The 16,313-nt window shown below is 42.4% G+C and overlaps 1 protein-coding gene and 1 long non-coding RNA gene across 2 annotated transcripts in view; one reads left to right on the forward strand and one right to left on the reverse strand.

The window, feature by feature from the left end:
* Positions 1-16,313, reverse strand: part of PKD2L1 (polycystin 2 like 1, transient receptor potential cation channel) — a 3,023,543-nt gene that overhangs the window by 2,438,642 nt on the left and 568,588 nt on the right. Inside the window, exon 3 of the mRNA XM_085603531.1 lies at positions 8,139-8,266. Coding sequence (XP_085459657.1) covers positions 8,139-8,266 — 128 coding nt within the window. The remainder of the gene's footprint in view (positions 1-8,138; positions 8,267-16,313) is intronic.
* Positions 1-16,313, forward strand: part of LOC146867100 (uncharacterized) — a 460,163-nt gene that overhangs the window by 420,336 nt on the left and 23,514 nt on the right. The gene's annotated exons all lie outside the window — the stretch shown is intronic.

Raw genomic sequence — 16,313 nt, forward strand, 5'->3', positions numbered from 1 at the left:
GTCCCTGAAACCTGTGGCTTTTTCAGTTAATTTGAAAGGTTTCTTAAAAGCTAATTCCTAACCATAATATCCCTGTAAAGATGCAAGAGAAGAGTAGAAAGAGGAAGAAAGTGCCAGAAAAAAGCAAGCGAAGTGCATAAAGAGGCAAGAGAAGTGCATAAAGAAGATGAGAAATGCAGCTGAGGCAAGAGAAGTGCAGAAAGAGGAAGAGAGATGCAGAAAGAATCAAGAAAGGTGAAGAAAGAGGCAAGAGAGGTATAATAAGAGGCAAGAGAAGTAATGAAAGAAGCAAGAGAAGTGCAGAAAGAGGTAAGAGGTGCAGAAAGAGGCAGGAGAAGTGCAGAAAGAAAGAGGCACGAGAGGTGCACAAAGAGGCAAGAGAAGTGCAGAAAGAGGCACGAGAGGTGCAGAAAGAGGCAAGAGAAGTGCAGGAAGAAGAGAGTGAGGTGCATAAAGAGGCAAGAGAGGTGCAGAAAGAGGTAAAAGAGGTGCAGAAAGAAAAGAGAGCTGCAGAAAGTAGCAAGAGAGGTGCAGAAAGAAGCAAGAGCTGTGCTGAAATAGGAAGAGAGGTGCATAAAGAAAGAGGAAGAAAGGGGCAGAAAGAGGAAGAAAGGTGCAGAAAGAAGCAAGAGAAGTGCAGAACAAAGTAAGAGAGTTGCCGAAAGATGCAAGAGAGGTACAGAAAGAAGCAAGAGAGGTACAGAAAGAAGCAAGAGAAATGTAGAAAGAAGAGATAGTAAGGTGCAAAAAGAGGATGAAAGGCACAGAAAGAGGAAGAAAGGTGCAGAAAGATGAAGAAAGGTGCAGAAACAAGCAAGAGAAGTGCAGAAAAAAGAAAGAGAAGTTCAGAACAAAGTAAAAGAGGTGCAGATAGAAGCAGGAGAGGTACAGAAAGAAGCAAGACAGGTGTAGAAAGAAGCAAGAGAAATGTAGAAAGAAGAGATAAGTTGCTGGAAGAGAAAGTAAGGTGCAAAAAGAGGATGAAAGGCACATAAAGAGGAAGAAAGGTGCAGAAAGAGGAAGAAAGGTGCAGAAAGCAAGAGAAGTGCAGAAAGAAGCAAGAGAAGTACAGAACAAAGTAAAAGAGGTGCCGATAGAAGCAAGTGAGGTACAGAAAGAAGCAAGAGAGGTGCAGAAAGAGGTAAAAGGTACAGAAAGAAAAGAGAGCTGCAAAAAGTAGCAAGAGAGGTGTAGAAAGAAGCAAGAGCTGTGCTGAAATAGGAAGAGAGGTGCAGAAAGAAAGAGGAAGAAAGGGGCAGAAAGAGGAAGAAAGGTGCAGAAAGAAGCAAGAGAAGCGCAGAACAAAGTAAAAGAGGTGTCGATAGAAGCAAGTGAGGTACAGAAAGAAGCAAGAGAGGTGCAGAAAGAAGCAAGAGAGGTACAGAAAGAAACAGAAGAGGTGCAGAAAGAAGCAAGGGAGGTGCAGAAAAGGCAAGAGAAGTATGGAAAGAGGAGGAAAGGTGCCAGAAGAGAAAGAAAGTTGCAGAAAGAGGAAGAAAGGCACAGAAAGAGGAAAAAAGGTGCAGAAAGAATCAAGAAGATGGTAATTCCTTCCTATAGCATCCCTGAAACCTGTGTTTTTTTCAGTGAATTTGAAAGGTTTCTTAAAAGCTAATTCCTAACCATACTGTCACTGTAAAGAGGCAAGAGAAGTGCACAAAGAGAAAGAAAGTTGCAGAAAAAATCAAGCGAAGTGCAGAAAGAGGCAAGAGAAGTACATAAAGAAGATGAGAAGTGCAGCTGAGGCAAGAGAAGTGCAGAAAGAGGAAGAGAGATGCAGAAAGAATCAAGAGAGGTGAAGAAAGAGGCAAGAGAGGTATAAAAAGAGGCAAGAGAAGTGATGAAAGAAGCAAGAGAAGTGTAGAAAGAGATAAGATGTGCAGAAAGAAGCAGGAGAAGTGCAGAAAGAAAGAGGCAAGAGAGGTGCAGAAATAGGCAAGAGAAGTGCAGAAAGAGGCAAGAGAGGTGCAGAAAGATGCCAGAGAAGTGCAGAAAGAAGCAAGAGAAGAACAGAAAGAGGCAAGAGAAGTGCTGAAAAAGATGCAAGAGAGGTACAGAAAAAGGCAAGAAAAGTACGGAAAGAGGCAAGAGAGATACAGAAAGAGGCAAGTGAGGTGCAGAAAGAGGCAAGAAATGTGTTGAAAGAGGAAGAAAGGTGCCGAACAGGAAGAAAGGCACAGAAAGAGGAAGAAAGGTACAGAAAAAAGCAAGAGAAGTGCAGAAAGAAGCAAGAGAGATGCAGAACAAAGCAAGAGAGATACAGAAAGAAAGAGGAAGAAATTTGCAGAAAGAGGCAACAGAGATACGGAAAGAGGTAAAAGAGGTGCAGAAAGAGGTTGAGAGACACAGAAAGAAGCATGAGTAGTGCAGAAAAAAGTAAGAGATGTGCAGAACGAAGCAAGAGAGGTTCAGAAAGAAACAAGAGAGGTACAGAAAGAGACAAGAGAGGTGCAGAAAGAGGCAAGAGAAATGTAGAAATGTGAGTAAATGTGCCGGAACAGAAGGAAAGGTGCAGAAAGAAGAAAGGCATAGAAAGCAGAAGAAAGGTTCATAAAGAAGCAAGATAATGCTAATTCCTAACTATAACAACCCTGAAATCTGTGTTTTTCTCAGTGAATTTTAACGGTTTCTTAAATACTAATTCCTAACTAGAATGTCCCTATAAAAAGGCAAGAGAGGTGCAGAAAGAGGAAGAAAGTTGAAGAAAGAAGCAAGAGAAGTACAAATAGAGGTAGAAAGGGGTCGAAAGAGGAAAAAAAGGCACAGAAAGAGGAAAAAAGGTCCAGAAAGTGGAAGAAATGTCCAGAAAGAAGCAAGAGAGGTGTAGAAAGAAGAGAGTGAGGTACAGAAAGAGGCAAGAGAGGTGCAGAAAGAAAAGAGATACAGAAAGTAGCAAGAGAGGTGCAGAAGGAAGCAAGAGCTGAGCTGAAAGAGGAAGAAAGGTGCATAAAAAGCAAAACAGGTGCGGAAAGTAAGGGGAAGAAAGATGCAGAAAGAAGAAGAAAGGTACAGAAAGAAGAAAAGTGCAGAAAGAAGGAAGAGAAGTGCAGAACAAAAGTAAGAGAGTTGCTGAAAGTAGCAAGAGAGATACAGAAATAAGCAAGAGAGCTGCAGAAAGAAGCAAGAGAGGTACAGAAAGAGGCTAGAGAGGTGTAGAAAGAAGCAAGGAAAGTGTAGAAAGAAGAGGTAAGGTGCCGGAAGATAAAGTAAGGTGCAGAAAGAGGAAGAAAGGCACAGAAAGAATCAAGAGAAATGCAGAAAGAAGCAAGAGAAGTGCAAAACGAAGTAAGAGAGGTGCAGAAAGAAGCAAGAGTTACAGAAAGAAGCAAGAGATGTGTAGAAAGAAGCAAGAGATGTACAGAAAGAGAAAAGAGATGTGCAGAAAGAGGCAAGGGAGGTGTAGATAAAGGCAAGAGAAGTGTAGGAAGAGGAGGAAAGGTGCCTGAAGTGAAAGAAAGTTGGGGGAAGAAAGGCACAGAAAGAGGAAGAAAGGTGCAGAAAGAAGCAAGAGGATGCTAATTCCTTACTATAACGTCCCTGAAACCTGTTTCATTCAGTGAATTTGAAATGTTTCTTAAATGCTAATTCACAACCATAATGTCCCTGTAAAGAGGCAAGAGAAGTGCAGAAAGAGGAAGAATATTGCAGAAAAAAGCAAGAGAGGTGCAGAAAGAGGTAAGACAGGTGTAAAAAGAGGCAAGAGAAGTGATGAAAGAAGCAAGAGAAGTGCAGAAAGACGTAACAGGTGCAGAAAGAGGCAAGAGAAGTGCGGAAATAAAGAGGCAAGAGAAGTGCAGAAAGAGGCAAGAGAGGTGCAGAAAGAGGCAAGCCAAGTGAAGAAAGATAAAGAGAGGTACAGAAAGAGGCAAGAGAAGTGCAGAAAAAGAGGCAAGAGAAGTGCAGAACGAGGCAAGAGAGAAACAGAAAGAGGCAAGAAAGGTGCAGAAAGAGGCAAGCGAAGTGTTGAAAGAGGAAGAAAGGTGCCGAAAGAGGAAGAAAGGCACAGAAAGAGGAAGAAAGGTACAAAAAAAGAAAGAGAGGTGCAGAAAGAAGCAGGAGCTGTGCAGAGAGAGGAAGAGAGTTACAGAAAGAAGCAATAGAGGTGCAGAGAGAAAGAGAAAGGTAGAGAAAGAGGACGAAAGATGCAGAAAGAAGCAATAGAAGTGCAGACAAAAGTAAGAGGTGCAGAAAGAAGCAAGAGGTTCAGGAAGAAGCAAGAGAGGTAGAGAAAGAAGCAAGAGAGGTGTAGAAAGAGGCAAGAGAAGTATAGAAAGAGGAAGAAAGGTGCCGGAAGAGAAAGAAAGGTGCATAGAGAAGCAAGAGAATGCTGATTCCAAACTATAACGTCCCTGAAATCTGTGTTTTTCTAAGTGATTTTCAAAGGTTTCTTAAATACAAATTTCTAACTAGAATGTCCCTGTAAAGAGGCAAGAGAAGTTCAGAAAGAGGAAGAAAGTTGAAGAAAGAAGTAAGAGAAGTGCAAAAAGAGGAAGAAAGGGGTCGAAAGAGGAAGAAAGATCTTCATAGTTCTATGAAACAATCTTTTAACTCACTGTATTCCTGCCTAGGTGCAGTCTTAACTACTGCAGCCTCAAACACTGCTACAGAGAAAACTCTAATATATGTCAATAGTGGCAGTTACGTCCTGCTTTCCGTGGTCGCATTCACCATTAACAGTGTCTTGCTTATCGAGACATAAATATGGCTGTTATACCAAGCCAAACTCAAAAGAACATGGGCTGCAAATTTTGTTTGTTTACTAGATAAAAACGTTTGCTATAAACATGTTATCATGGAAAATGATTGCTGACTGGGCAAGGGTGCTTGCAGTTGAGCAACATTTCTGTCCGTCCAAAATGCAATTTCATCTCTTTCCCCTTAACCATTGTTTTTCCCTACATCTACTGGATCATCTCAACAAATGTGTTCATCTCTTTAGGATGGACTGATCAAGGTACTGAATGCTTTTTTTTAGATACCACTAATATTTGTGTTAGGATGCGCTTGAAAGTGGATGCCTTCCTCCTGCCACCACTGTAGTGAAGGCTGCATTTGGACTCCGAGACAAATGATGAGTAATGTACTTTTTAGGTCTCGCCTGATCCAGCGCATGCGCTGGTCTGGCCGAGACATTTAGCAGCTGCTTTGAAAAGTGCTACCAAAGCGGCCACCAGCTTACTGTCACGCGAACAAGCGCGCAAGCTGTCACGCGCGCATCCCTAGCGTGCTTTAGCGCGTCATCGCGATGACTTTCGCTTTCAGAGTGATCGCGATGACTTTCGCTTTTCCGGCCGCGCGGCGTTACTTTTACTGCCGCGCGGCCATTGCTTGCTATATTGGTCTGGATGTTCTGAACTCAGTTGTGAATTAGGAGGCTGACTCTGGCAAGTAGTGAGGACATGACACTGCCTGAGGCGTTACAGTTGTGGTTGTGGGGCAAAAGCATCTGATCCATCAGAAAAGTTTGCAACCATAGTGCTTTTAAGCAGTATGTTATACCTAAAGTGACTAAAAAGTCATAGGCTCTTAAGAGGCACTCATGAAATAAATATACCATATGCAAATAATTTCAGGGTGTGATAACTGTACCTGATCTTTCCAAGGGATATTGAGAAACTTTAGAAATTAGTGACAAAAATAAATTTTCAATAATATTTCCCTTAAATTGGTTTAAAACCCATAGCTGTAAATGACTTTCTTCACATTTAAATTCCACTTGTTTTAATTTTTGGCATCATGTCCATTCCAAATAGAAAAGGTATATTTTATGACTGAGAGTCTACTTGGAAGGGCGGAGTGGGAAAATAAATTACATGGATCTCTAAGGTTCAGATGACAGACAGGTTAGGTAAACGTAAGGTAAACGTTACTAAATGCAGTTTACTCTTACAGACTAAGGTTCCTTCATTTCTCTCCGGCGCCCCGAGAAAGCGACAGAACGGCATTCTAAAGGTAATGGCCTTAAGGTGTTTTGCTTCATTTGTACAACCACTCACGATAGGTTTGTCTCTTTAACTTTCACCATATTAACTTGACTATTAAATAACAAAATAGAACGAGCGCCTGGATAACTAGACGCTCTGTCCTTGATACTGTGAAGCCGATTTTGAAACAAGCATAACTCTGAATGCATTCAATGGTTATGAATTAGCATTTAAGAAACCTTTCAAATTCACTGAATAAAACAGGTTTCAGGGACGTTATAGTAAGGAATTAGCATCCTCTTGCTTCTTTCTGCACCTTTCTTCCTCTTTCTGTGCCTTTATTCCCCCAACTTTCTTTCTCTTCAGGCACCTTTCCTCCTCTTTCTACACTACTCTTGCTTCTTTCTGCACCTCTCTTGCCTTTTTCTGCACCTCTCTTGCCTCTTTCTGCACCTCTCTTGCTTCTTTCTGTACCTTTCTTTCTCTTTTTGTGCCTTGATTCCTCTTTCAGGCTCTTTCTTCCACTTTTAGCACTTCTATTGCTTCTTTCAGCACTTCTCTTGTCACTTTCTGAACCTCTCTTGCCTCTTTCTGGACCTCACTCTCTTCTTTCTCTATCTCTCTTGCTTCTTTCTGCACTTGTCCTGCGTCTTTCTGTATCTTTCTTCCTCTTTCGACCCCTTTCTTCCTCTTTTTGCACTTCTCTTACTTCTTTCTTCAACTTTCTTCCTCTTTCTGAACTTCTCTTGCCTCTTTACAGGGACATTCCAGTTAGAAATTTGTATTTAAGAAACCTTTGAAATTCACTTAGAAAACACAGATTTCAGGGGCGTTATAGTTTGGAATCAGCGTTCTCTTGCTTCTTTATGCACCTTTCTTTCTCTTCTGGCACCTTTCCTCCTCTTTCTACACTTCTCTTGTTTCTTTCTACACCTCTCTTTCTTCGTTCTGTACCTCTCTTGCTTCTTTCTGAACCTCTTGCTTCTTTCTGCACCTCTTACATTTTTCTGCACTTCTATTGCTTCTTTCTGCATCTTTCGTCCTCTTTCTCCACCTTTCTCTTTCTCTCTGCACCTCTATTGCTTCTTTCTGTAGCTCTCTTCCTCTCTTTGCACAGCTCCTGCTTCTTTCTGCACCTCTCTTGCTTTTTTTTGTACCTTTCTTCCTCTTTCTGTGCCTTTCTTCCTCTTTCGGCACCTTTCTTCCTCTTTCAACACTTTGCTTGCCTCTTTCTGCACCTTTCTTGCCTCTTTCTGTTTCTCTCTTGCCTCGTTCTGCACTTCTCTTGCCTCTTTTTCTGCACTTCTCTTGCCTCTTTCTGTACCTCTCTTGCCTCTTTCTGCACTGCTCTTGCCTCTTTATTTCCGCACTTCTCTTGCCTCTTTCTGCACCTGTTACATCTTCCTGCACTTCTCTTGCTTCTTTCATCACTTCTCTTGCCTCTTTTAACACCTGTCTTACCTCTTTCTGCACCTCTCTTGCTTTTTTCTGCAACATTCTTCCTCTTTCTGCACTTATCTTGCCTCTTTACAGGGACATTATGGTTATGAATTAGCATTTAAGAAACCTTTCAAATTCACTGAATAAAACAGGTTTCAGGGACGTTATAGTAAGGAATTAGCATCCTCTTGCTTCTTTCTGCACCTTTCTTCCTCTTTCTGTGCCTTTCTTCCCCCACTTTCTTTTTCTTCAGGCACCTTTCCTCCTTTTTCTACACTACTCTTGCCTCTTTCTGCACCTCTCTTGCCTCTTTCTGCACCTCTCTTGCCTCTTTCTGCACCTCTCTTGCTTTTTCTGTACCTTTCTTTTTCTTGCTGTGCCTTCATTCCTCTTTCAGGCTCTTTCTTCCACTTTTAGCACTTCTATTGCTTCTTTCAGCACTTCTCTTGTCACTTTCTGAACCTCTCTTGCCTCTTTCTGCACCTCACTCTCTTCTTTCTCTATCTCTCTTGCTTCTTTCTGCACTTGTCCTGCTTCTTTTGGGGTAAGATTGTTAGAGCCATTTTGTTGAATAAACTAATGTAATTCTCGATACTACTTTGGTAAATCCATCAAGCATTTAGAAAAGGAAGTTGATAACTAGAACAAATGTAATAAAATAATAACACTAATATAACAAATGATGCAAATAAACATGAAATACATAGCAAGACAAAATATTAGCTCCTTCATTTCTGCACTCATTCTAATACCATTAATTTATTTCAAACTTACTGTCCAAAAATCTGCCATGCTGCCAATAGATTGAAATGTTACACCATTGTCTGCCGATGTTTCCAAGAAGAGGTTTGACATCACTTTTGTGTAGTAATAGGTATTAGAACTTGTCATTCCATATGTTACTGGAACAAAAGAGAAATACGTTGAAATGTGAAAACATTAGAAGGATCTGTGACCATATTTAGTCTTGTTTTCAAACAATGGTTATAATTAATTGTATTTACATTCATACGTTTCCTATTTTTTTATAGTAACATCACCATGGCGAATGTCAGAAACTTACTTTGCAAAAATAATTCTATTGTTAATGATAAGAGTTCGGTATAACCATAAGTCTGAATGAGACAACACCTAAAACAAGGGAAGGTACTGGAAGCAGGACATTTTGTTCTTGAGCTGCACTTCGTCACTGCTGGTTTCTAGACTGAGGTGGCAGAGCCGGACTAGGGGGTTTCCTTCAGTGGTAAGAAACAGTGACTCTCACATTCTAAAGAAGTGGTGAGCCACAGTCACGCCACTGGTTACTATCAGAGACCTGTAAGCTGGTGGACTCAACAGTGGAATCAATCAGTTGTACCTCAGCCCAGGGCTTTCTGAGCTTAGCAGGTTGGTATGGTTATAAGAAGGCACTTTTGAGACCAGGTGTGCTGATGGATATCAAGGCGGTAAAGAAGTAGGGCAGTAGTTATCACCACCAAACCTCAACGCTACTCCAGGAGCACAGGAGTGAGGAGGATGACCAGTACTGGACCAAACAAGCCGAAGTCTGAAGGTAAGATCTTGGCTTGGTCTCTGAAAACCCACAGGATAATGAATGCTTGCACAAACCAATGGAGCTCAGAGCTGGCCGTCTGAAGTTGGACAATACAATAATGGCAAAGCAATAAGTGATTGTTCCAGTGAATGCTTAAACTCTACAAGTGCCCTCATCTATCTTCCTCACTCGCATTCTAACATAAAATGTGTTTTTCGGAAGATCAATTCCTAATAAGAGTAGTTACGAATGTGTACATATTCATACTGCTAATGCTCCAGTATTATGACAAATGCAAGGTGTACATATTCATACTGCTAATGCGCCAGTATTATGACAAATGCAAGGCGTACATATTCATACTGCTAATGCTCCAGTGTTATGACAAATGCAAGATGCTTGTGAGACATTTTTAAACTGTGCACCTCAGCGGTAGGCTATATGGAGTAGGAAGTATCTCCTACACAAAAACATTCAAGGCCGAACCAAAGCTGTAAAGTGTTGGCAAAGCCAAGTGGTCTCTTTATTTTTTTTTTTTAGGTCTCACACGTAATGGCACTTGCACCATTTATTGTGAACATACTTTACTCTACACATGCACTAGGGGCTTTGATCCAGCTTTTTTCAGCCCTTGGCGTCTATGAATCAGTAACCATAAGCCTTTGCCTGAACGCATTATAAATAGCATCTTGAGTCAGCCCACTGGAGTATTTTATTCTCCCCTTCTTTTTATTGGATGTTTGCATGTATTCTTCAGCCTCATTTAGAATGTGTGAGACTATTTCACATCTACAAAGGACACTCTGTGATCACACATACAATTCTTTATTTTTAATTTGTTCACAAAGAAATCCCTTTTTAGGACTAATGTTAGCACAGACCTTTTAATTTTACTAAAATATGTATGAAATACTTACATATAGGGGCTTTCACCCAGAGGTGGGTGAAAGCCCCTATATGGTCTGTTTTGCCATTTCCATTTTTCTTCTGCCCACTACAATATATAGCATGAGGAGGTGGGTCAGCCTACTCAAGCCACTGGGTAATGTCACTTTAATGGATTGCATTTTGCTCTCTTACAAAGAAACCATCTACTCACAAGCTAGTTACCTTCAGTAGCAGTGTTTTTGTTTTTACTTTATAATCGCTTTAGTGTTGTGTTTGTGTTTAGAGCCTGATGTGACAGCATGCCGCTTCCGTTACACAGTCCATCTTTATCGGATCCCATCTCCTACCAATGCTGTTCTAAGTTCCAGTTAGAGTATTTTGATTTTCAGATTTCTGCTTTTTCACAGCATTCCAGATCATATTATGTCTATTAGAAACTGTTCTGTATTAAGTTATACTCATTTTACTTTTTTCTTTCTCTATGTTTTTCTATCTTTTCTCTGTTCTCTTTTCTTTGTTCTATTTTTTCTTTTCTTTGTTCGCTTTTTTCTTTTTCTATCTTTTTTCTCCTTTATTCTTTCTGTCTTTCTTTCCTTCTTTCCTTTTTCTTTTCCTCTTTCCTTTTTTTCTCTTGCTTTCTTTTTCTCTTTACTTCTTTTTCTTTCCTTTTCTTTTTTTCCCTCTCCTTCCTTCCTTCTCTTTCCTTTTCTCTCTACTTCCTTCCTTCCTTTCTTTTTTCCTCCATACTTTCCTTCATTCATACTCAATCAAAATTCTTTATTCGGTGACCACACCATAAAAGTACACAAAAAAACATAAAAATCATTCCAGATTTAAAACAATTCACTTAAAACGTATAGACTGCTACAATAAAGGTCAACAAGTCTGCATAATTTCACTGTAGCAGGTAAAAAGTGCTGACGGCCTGAAAAACAATCCACTGAAATTTTAGATCTTCAAATTTCATAGGAATACTGTCATGAGCTGTATTGTTTCCAAATGCTTAAAGCAACTCAAAATAACATTTAAATGTGAGAAACATACTTCAGGTGTTGCTAGTTGCATAAAAAGAAGAGCAGCATGGTAATATCTAATCTTAGCAGCACGTAGACAGGGTTCTAAGAAGCACTTATGTGTGAAGGGTGCAGAAAAGCAGAAAGTGACTAGTGCTTTGAGGCTGCGCTAGGCAGCAAGGCCAGATAGGAAGCTGTTCAAGCCAGGTGCCCTGAACACAGAAGTCTAACCGAAAATGCAGGGAATTGGTGCTGCAGAATTTTGCCCTTCCTTTACATGTCACAATTGGGTCACAATTTCAAAACTGATATGTTACGTGAATGTACATTTAGCACATGTTTATTGTGTGGTCCAAAAATATTTAAATAAGTGTTGCACTTGATGTTCTTTTTAATGTGCGGTCATTGAGGGATTGGTCAACTTGCTCATATTGTGTGCCTTAACCATACCAATTGATATATTCTTTGAAGTCTTGATGAATAAACCATCCTTAGTAGACATGTACCCACTGTTAGATTTGGGGGTCTCTGGTTGGCAGAGGTAGGTACCTTTGACCAAATAGGGACCCTTGCATCTAGTCAGGGTAAGGGCTACACTCCTAAAATAACCCCTGCTCACCCCCTTGGCAGCTTGGCACGAGCAGGCAGGCTTATCTCAGAGGCAGTGTGTAAAACATTGGTGAACACATACAGTAATACAGTGACAACACTACAGATGGACACCACACAAGTTGTATTATAAAAATAAGTATTTTTATATAGACTTATCACAAGACCAAACAACAAAAATCCACAATACTGCACTCAAAAATAGACTTTAAAATGGTAGGAAATAGCTCAGTTCTCTTAAGATTGTAAATGCAACACTTTACTCTCAAAGTACCTCGGATTCTTAACGCAAAGCAAACAAAAGGGTCGCAGGGGAGGTAATGCATCGGTTCCTTACACTCAGGGGAGTGGATGTGTCGGTTCCTTACTGCTGCGCAGGGGAGTTTATGCTCGCTTCCTTACTGTGTGGGGAGGTGATGCGTCAGTTTCTTACTGCTCTCCGGTATGATGCAACAAGATGGCGGCATGCTGCGATACTTGTCTCCGGTGTGATGCGACAAAATGGCGTCTTGGTTACGATGCGTACACGGCAGACGGCCGTGCGGCGACTCGATCTTCGGAGCCGTGACAGGCCCACGACACTCCTCTCCGGTGATGCGATGGCGACCTCTGCGGCGGCAGCACGCTTCTCCAGTGATGCAACGTGCTTCGGTGATGTGATGGCGACAGCGGCAGCAAGCTTCCTCGGCGATGCAACGGCAACTGCTGTGGCGGCGACACGCTTCTCGTCGTTGAGTCGCGCTTCCAGCTCCCAGCGACATGCAGTCTCTCAGAAGGCCCAGCACAACAGCAGGCACGTCGATTCCCAGCAAGTGAATTCAGGGGGGAGCTGGTTGGTGAAGTCTTGTATCCCTGAGACTTCAGGCAGGAGGCAAGCTCAAAGTTCAAGCCCTTGGTGATTCTTCTTCAAGTTGATGAAAAGCACACTCAATCCTCTTCTCCTTTATTTGGCAATGAAGCGACCACTGCAGGCCAACCCCCAAACACACAGCACAGGGGTAGTCTCCTGCTTCAGCTTCCTGGTTCTTCTCCTCAGCAAAGGTTTTTGATTCCCAGAAGCGATCTAAAGTTCTGGGGTCTGGGTCCCCCTTTTTATACACCAAAATCCTTTGTCTCTGAAGGCAGAGAGTGTCTGTACCTAGTCCAAACCAGTTCCGGGTGCATCCTGCCAGTGTACACCTTCTTCCTTTGTCTTTGTAGGCTAGGGTCTTCAGACACACCACAGGAGGTGGAGCCAGCATTGTGGGAGGCAGGTACAGCCCTATTCAGGCCCAGGTGCTACTCCTCCCACCACTCCTCATGCAGATAGGTCTATTCAGCCTTGTGCTGACTCACCCTGTCTCCTGGAGCCCCCCATCCCCTGTCACTCAGAAACCAGTCAGGGAATAAACAACCTAGCAGAGGCAGGCTTGGATAGTTAGGCAAGAAAATACCTACTTTCTAAAAGTGGTATTTTCAAACACAGAATGTTAAAACCAACTTCACTAAAATATGTATTTTATTATTCTGAGTTCAGGCATACTAAATTTGTTCTTCTACCATGTTCCCTGGGTCAGTTTTGATTATAAGGTGGTATAATCACACTGCCCATTCTGGCCTATGGGAGCAGGTAGCTTTGCAATAGTGGAAAACGAAAATAGCTGTAATTCACTATTAGGACATGCCACACACATCAGGGCATGTCCTACCTTTTACCTACAATGCACCCTGCCCTTGGGCCTACCTTAGTGGTGTCTGATATGTGGAAAAGGGAATATTTGGGGACTGGCAAGTGGGTGCATTTGCCAAGTCAACATGGCAGTACCAGACGGCACACAGGCCCTGCAATGGCAGGCCTGAGACACACTGTACCAGCTGCTGTAAGGGGTGGCAAAATCAGTGCTGCAAGCCCACCAGCAGCATTTGATTTACAAGCCCTGGGCACACGCAGTGCACTGTACTAGGGTCTGACAAATAAACCAAATAAGCCAATCATGGAGTCACTAATCCATACATCAATTTAACATAGGAAGCATATGCCCTTTAGCACTGATCCACAGTGGTAAAGTGCCCAGAGTCATAAAACAGCCAACAACAGGTCAGGAAAAATACAGGAGGAAGGCAAAAAGTTCAGGGATGACCCTGCAAAAAAAGGCCATGTCCAACACCCACAACAGAAATGAATTTGACTTACATGATATTTGCCTTAAATGCATTAATTGACATTTACCATTTAGTTGTTTGAGTAGAAACGGAACAGTCCTCACTTAATAAAATCTCACTTACATTGGAAATGATTTAGGTTTATGTAAGGTGTACACTAATGTTTCACATGTATTGCATTAAAATGTAGTTCTTAGACATACAGACACACATACATTTAAGATTTTACTTTATACCCTAGGAAATGTGAATTCAATGTCCTAACCATTCATATTCTTTTGTGTTTAAGTGTGCACATGCATATTAGATATGCACCATTGAGTTAATACTTTAAGTTGTCTTTGGTTGGCCTGATTAATGTGCTATATAAAATATTGTTTTCTATTTTCTGCTAACATGAGGATAGATACATTACTGTAATAGTGATAGAGAGAGAAAGAGAGCCTGAGAAGACCTTGATAAAAAAAAATGGAGAGCCAGAGTGTTAACTGAAAGTCCTATTCAGCAATGTTACAACCAAACCTGTGATCGAGAAGATGATGTCATTCCCAAGTCGAGTGTAAGATACTTTACGAATGTTACAGTCTACAACGTGAGAAGTGGAAAAAAACAATGGAACCCTGATGCAAAGAGGTGCTGCTAAAGAAGACAAGGGGGTCTATTAGGATGGCGGTCGGATTGCCGCTGCCGGGCCGGCAGTGGCAACCGCCGGGCCGGCGGCAGTCATCCGCCAGCAATCGCAACCCAGAAAAACACCGGTCCCATTAGGATGGCGGTGACGAACACGGCAGTGAGATTTTCCACCCGCCACTTTTCCACCAGTAGCAGTCCACACGCTTGCCTGGCGGGCGATGCTGGACTGCTAAAATGGGGCCGGTGCAGGGTCAGGCTCTGCCGGCATGATTATGATGCTGGCGGTAGCCAGCCTTTCCGTGGTGGTGGAACCGCCATGGAAAGACAAGTGGAGATTGTCTTCGGGGGCCCATTGTGGGCCCCCAACGTGTTTGGGGGGCTGTGGGTGCACTGGGGGGGTACCCATGATACCTCTCCCCCATGTGCCTGTACCAGGTGGCAGGCACTGTGCAGTGCCTGCCACGCAGTGCAGGGATATTCTGGACATGCTTTTTTGGACATCGGGCGGTGCTGCTGGCAGCAGCAACCGCCGCAATGTTAAATGCCGCAATCATACCGCAGCGGTCGGATTTCGACTGCGGAGCATACTAATTGAACCGGCGGTTATGCCGCGGTCCTAGCGGTGGGTATTTTCCCACTACCATGGCGGTCGGAGTGATTTTCCGACCGCCATCCTAATAGACCCCTTAGTGTTCACACCATTGGAGATCAGATCCCTTCAAATTCTCTTCAGAACCATTCAGACCCTTAGAGCACCTTTCCCTGGATTTTGAGAGGTTTGGACCTCTATGATTCTCTGATTCTCTTATGGGTATGGCTTAGGATAACACTTACTTCCTTGACCTAAGAAGACTCTGGACCAAGCTTCTGATATGCTAATGCCTTCCTACTTATTTTCTTGCCTTGTTCTGTTTTCCTTTATGGATATCCTGATTTTTGAGGTCCTTTAGATTTCAGGACCATCCTCTTTGCTTGGACTTTACTTAAGTGAACTTCTTTTTTGCCTAATATTGGTCCGTCTCAATTTCTCCGAAGGTTGGGCTTCCCCGTTGTTATTCTGTATTTTTGTAGCATGGTGCTAAGAATCGTGTACCTTAACCTGAGTGTTAATTTTCAATCAATATTCTTTACCATAGTTACTTATTCCTGTTCCTTATTGTGTGCCAAATGGGTTAAACTGCTAATTGAAATTGATTTATTAAATGTTAACTCCCATCACCTTTCAGACAGAAAATAAAAGGTTCATTGGAGGACCATTTGTAAGAAAGTAGGCTCAAAAAATGCTGATCTAACTTGGTTGCACGTTGGATGGTTTTTCACTGATGTGAGGGAGTTAGGAAGTTCTATTTAGAAATTGCCCAGCCCAAACCCCAAAAGCTCATAGTTCAGTCAAAACATGGATGGAGTTCCAGTGGTTCTGAAATGAATTGTAGCAGCGGAGGAGTGTGAGCATTAATAGGGTTGCGCGTTGCAATTGCTTATGCTTAGATTGCGGTATTTTGTAATCGCTGTGTGGTGTTCTGCGGAGATGATTTAAGTTCATGTGTGGATGTGATGCTTAATGCAGATACATTGAAGAAGTTATCAGTTCTGTCATGGCCTCAAATCCCGGGATAGAGAAACTAAAAGTCAAGTTGTCAATGTAGAAGACACTGGGTGTAGTTGTCTGCTGTGTTATGGTGGTGATTGTGAGACATAGTCGACAGGGACTTTATCTTTGTGTGATTGTGAGATGTGGTTGGTATAGTTGATCTCAGTGCACAGGGATGAACTGTATCAATTCAAGTGAGTAGGAACCTAGACACCTAGCTTGCCACTTGCCTGTGGCCTCCAGTTCTTGCATGTTCCAGACTGACTCAGTGACACCTCAGCTGCTTGGGATTTCACGACCGAGTTTTCTCCCTCACTGTTCTTCCCCCAACAGAAGCCCCGCCCACCCCAGGACATACTTAAGGCAGGCTTCAGCATGACCTTGCAGTGGACGCATGCAGCGGGCAAGCCAAAGGCAAGCCTATCTGCACATATCCCTGCCTGGACCATGCCCAGTGCCATGACCCCTGGCCCTCCCGGCCCCCCTAAGATGCGCCATTGCCGAGCTATACTCCATCGACCCCAGACACTGCAACAAAC

The sequence above is a fragment of the Triturus cristatus genome, chromosome 1_2 (assembly GCF_964204655.1).
Source record: "Triturus cristatus chromosome 1_2, aTriCri1.1, whole genome shotgun sequence".
NCBI classification, from domain to species: domain Eukaryota; kingdom Metazoa; phylum Chordata; class Amphibia; order Caudata; family Salamandridae; genus Triturus; species Triturus cristatus.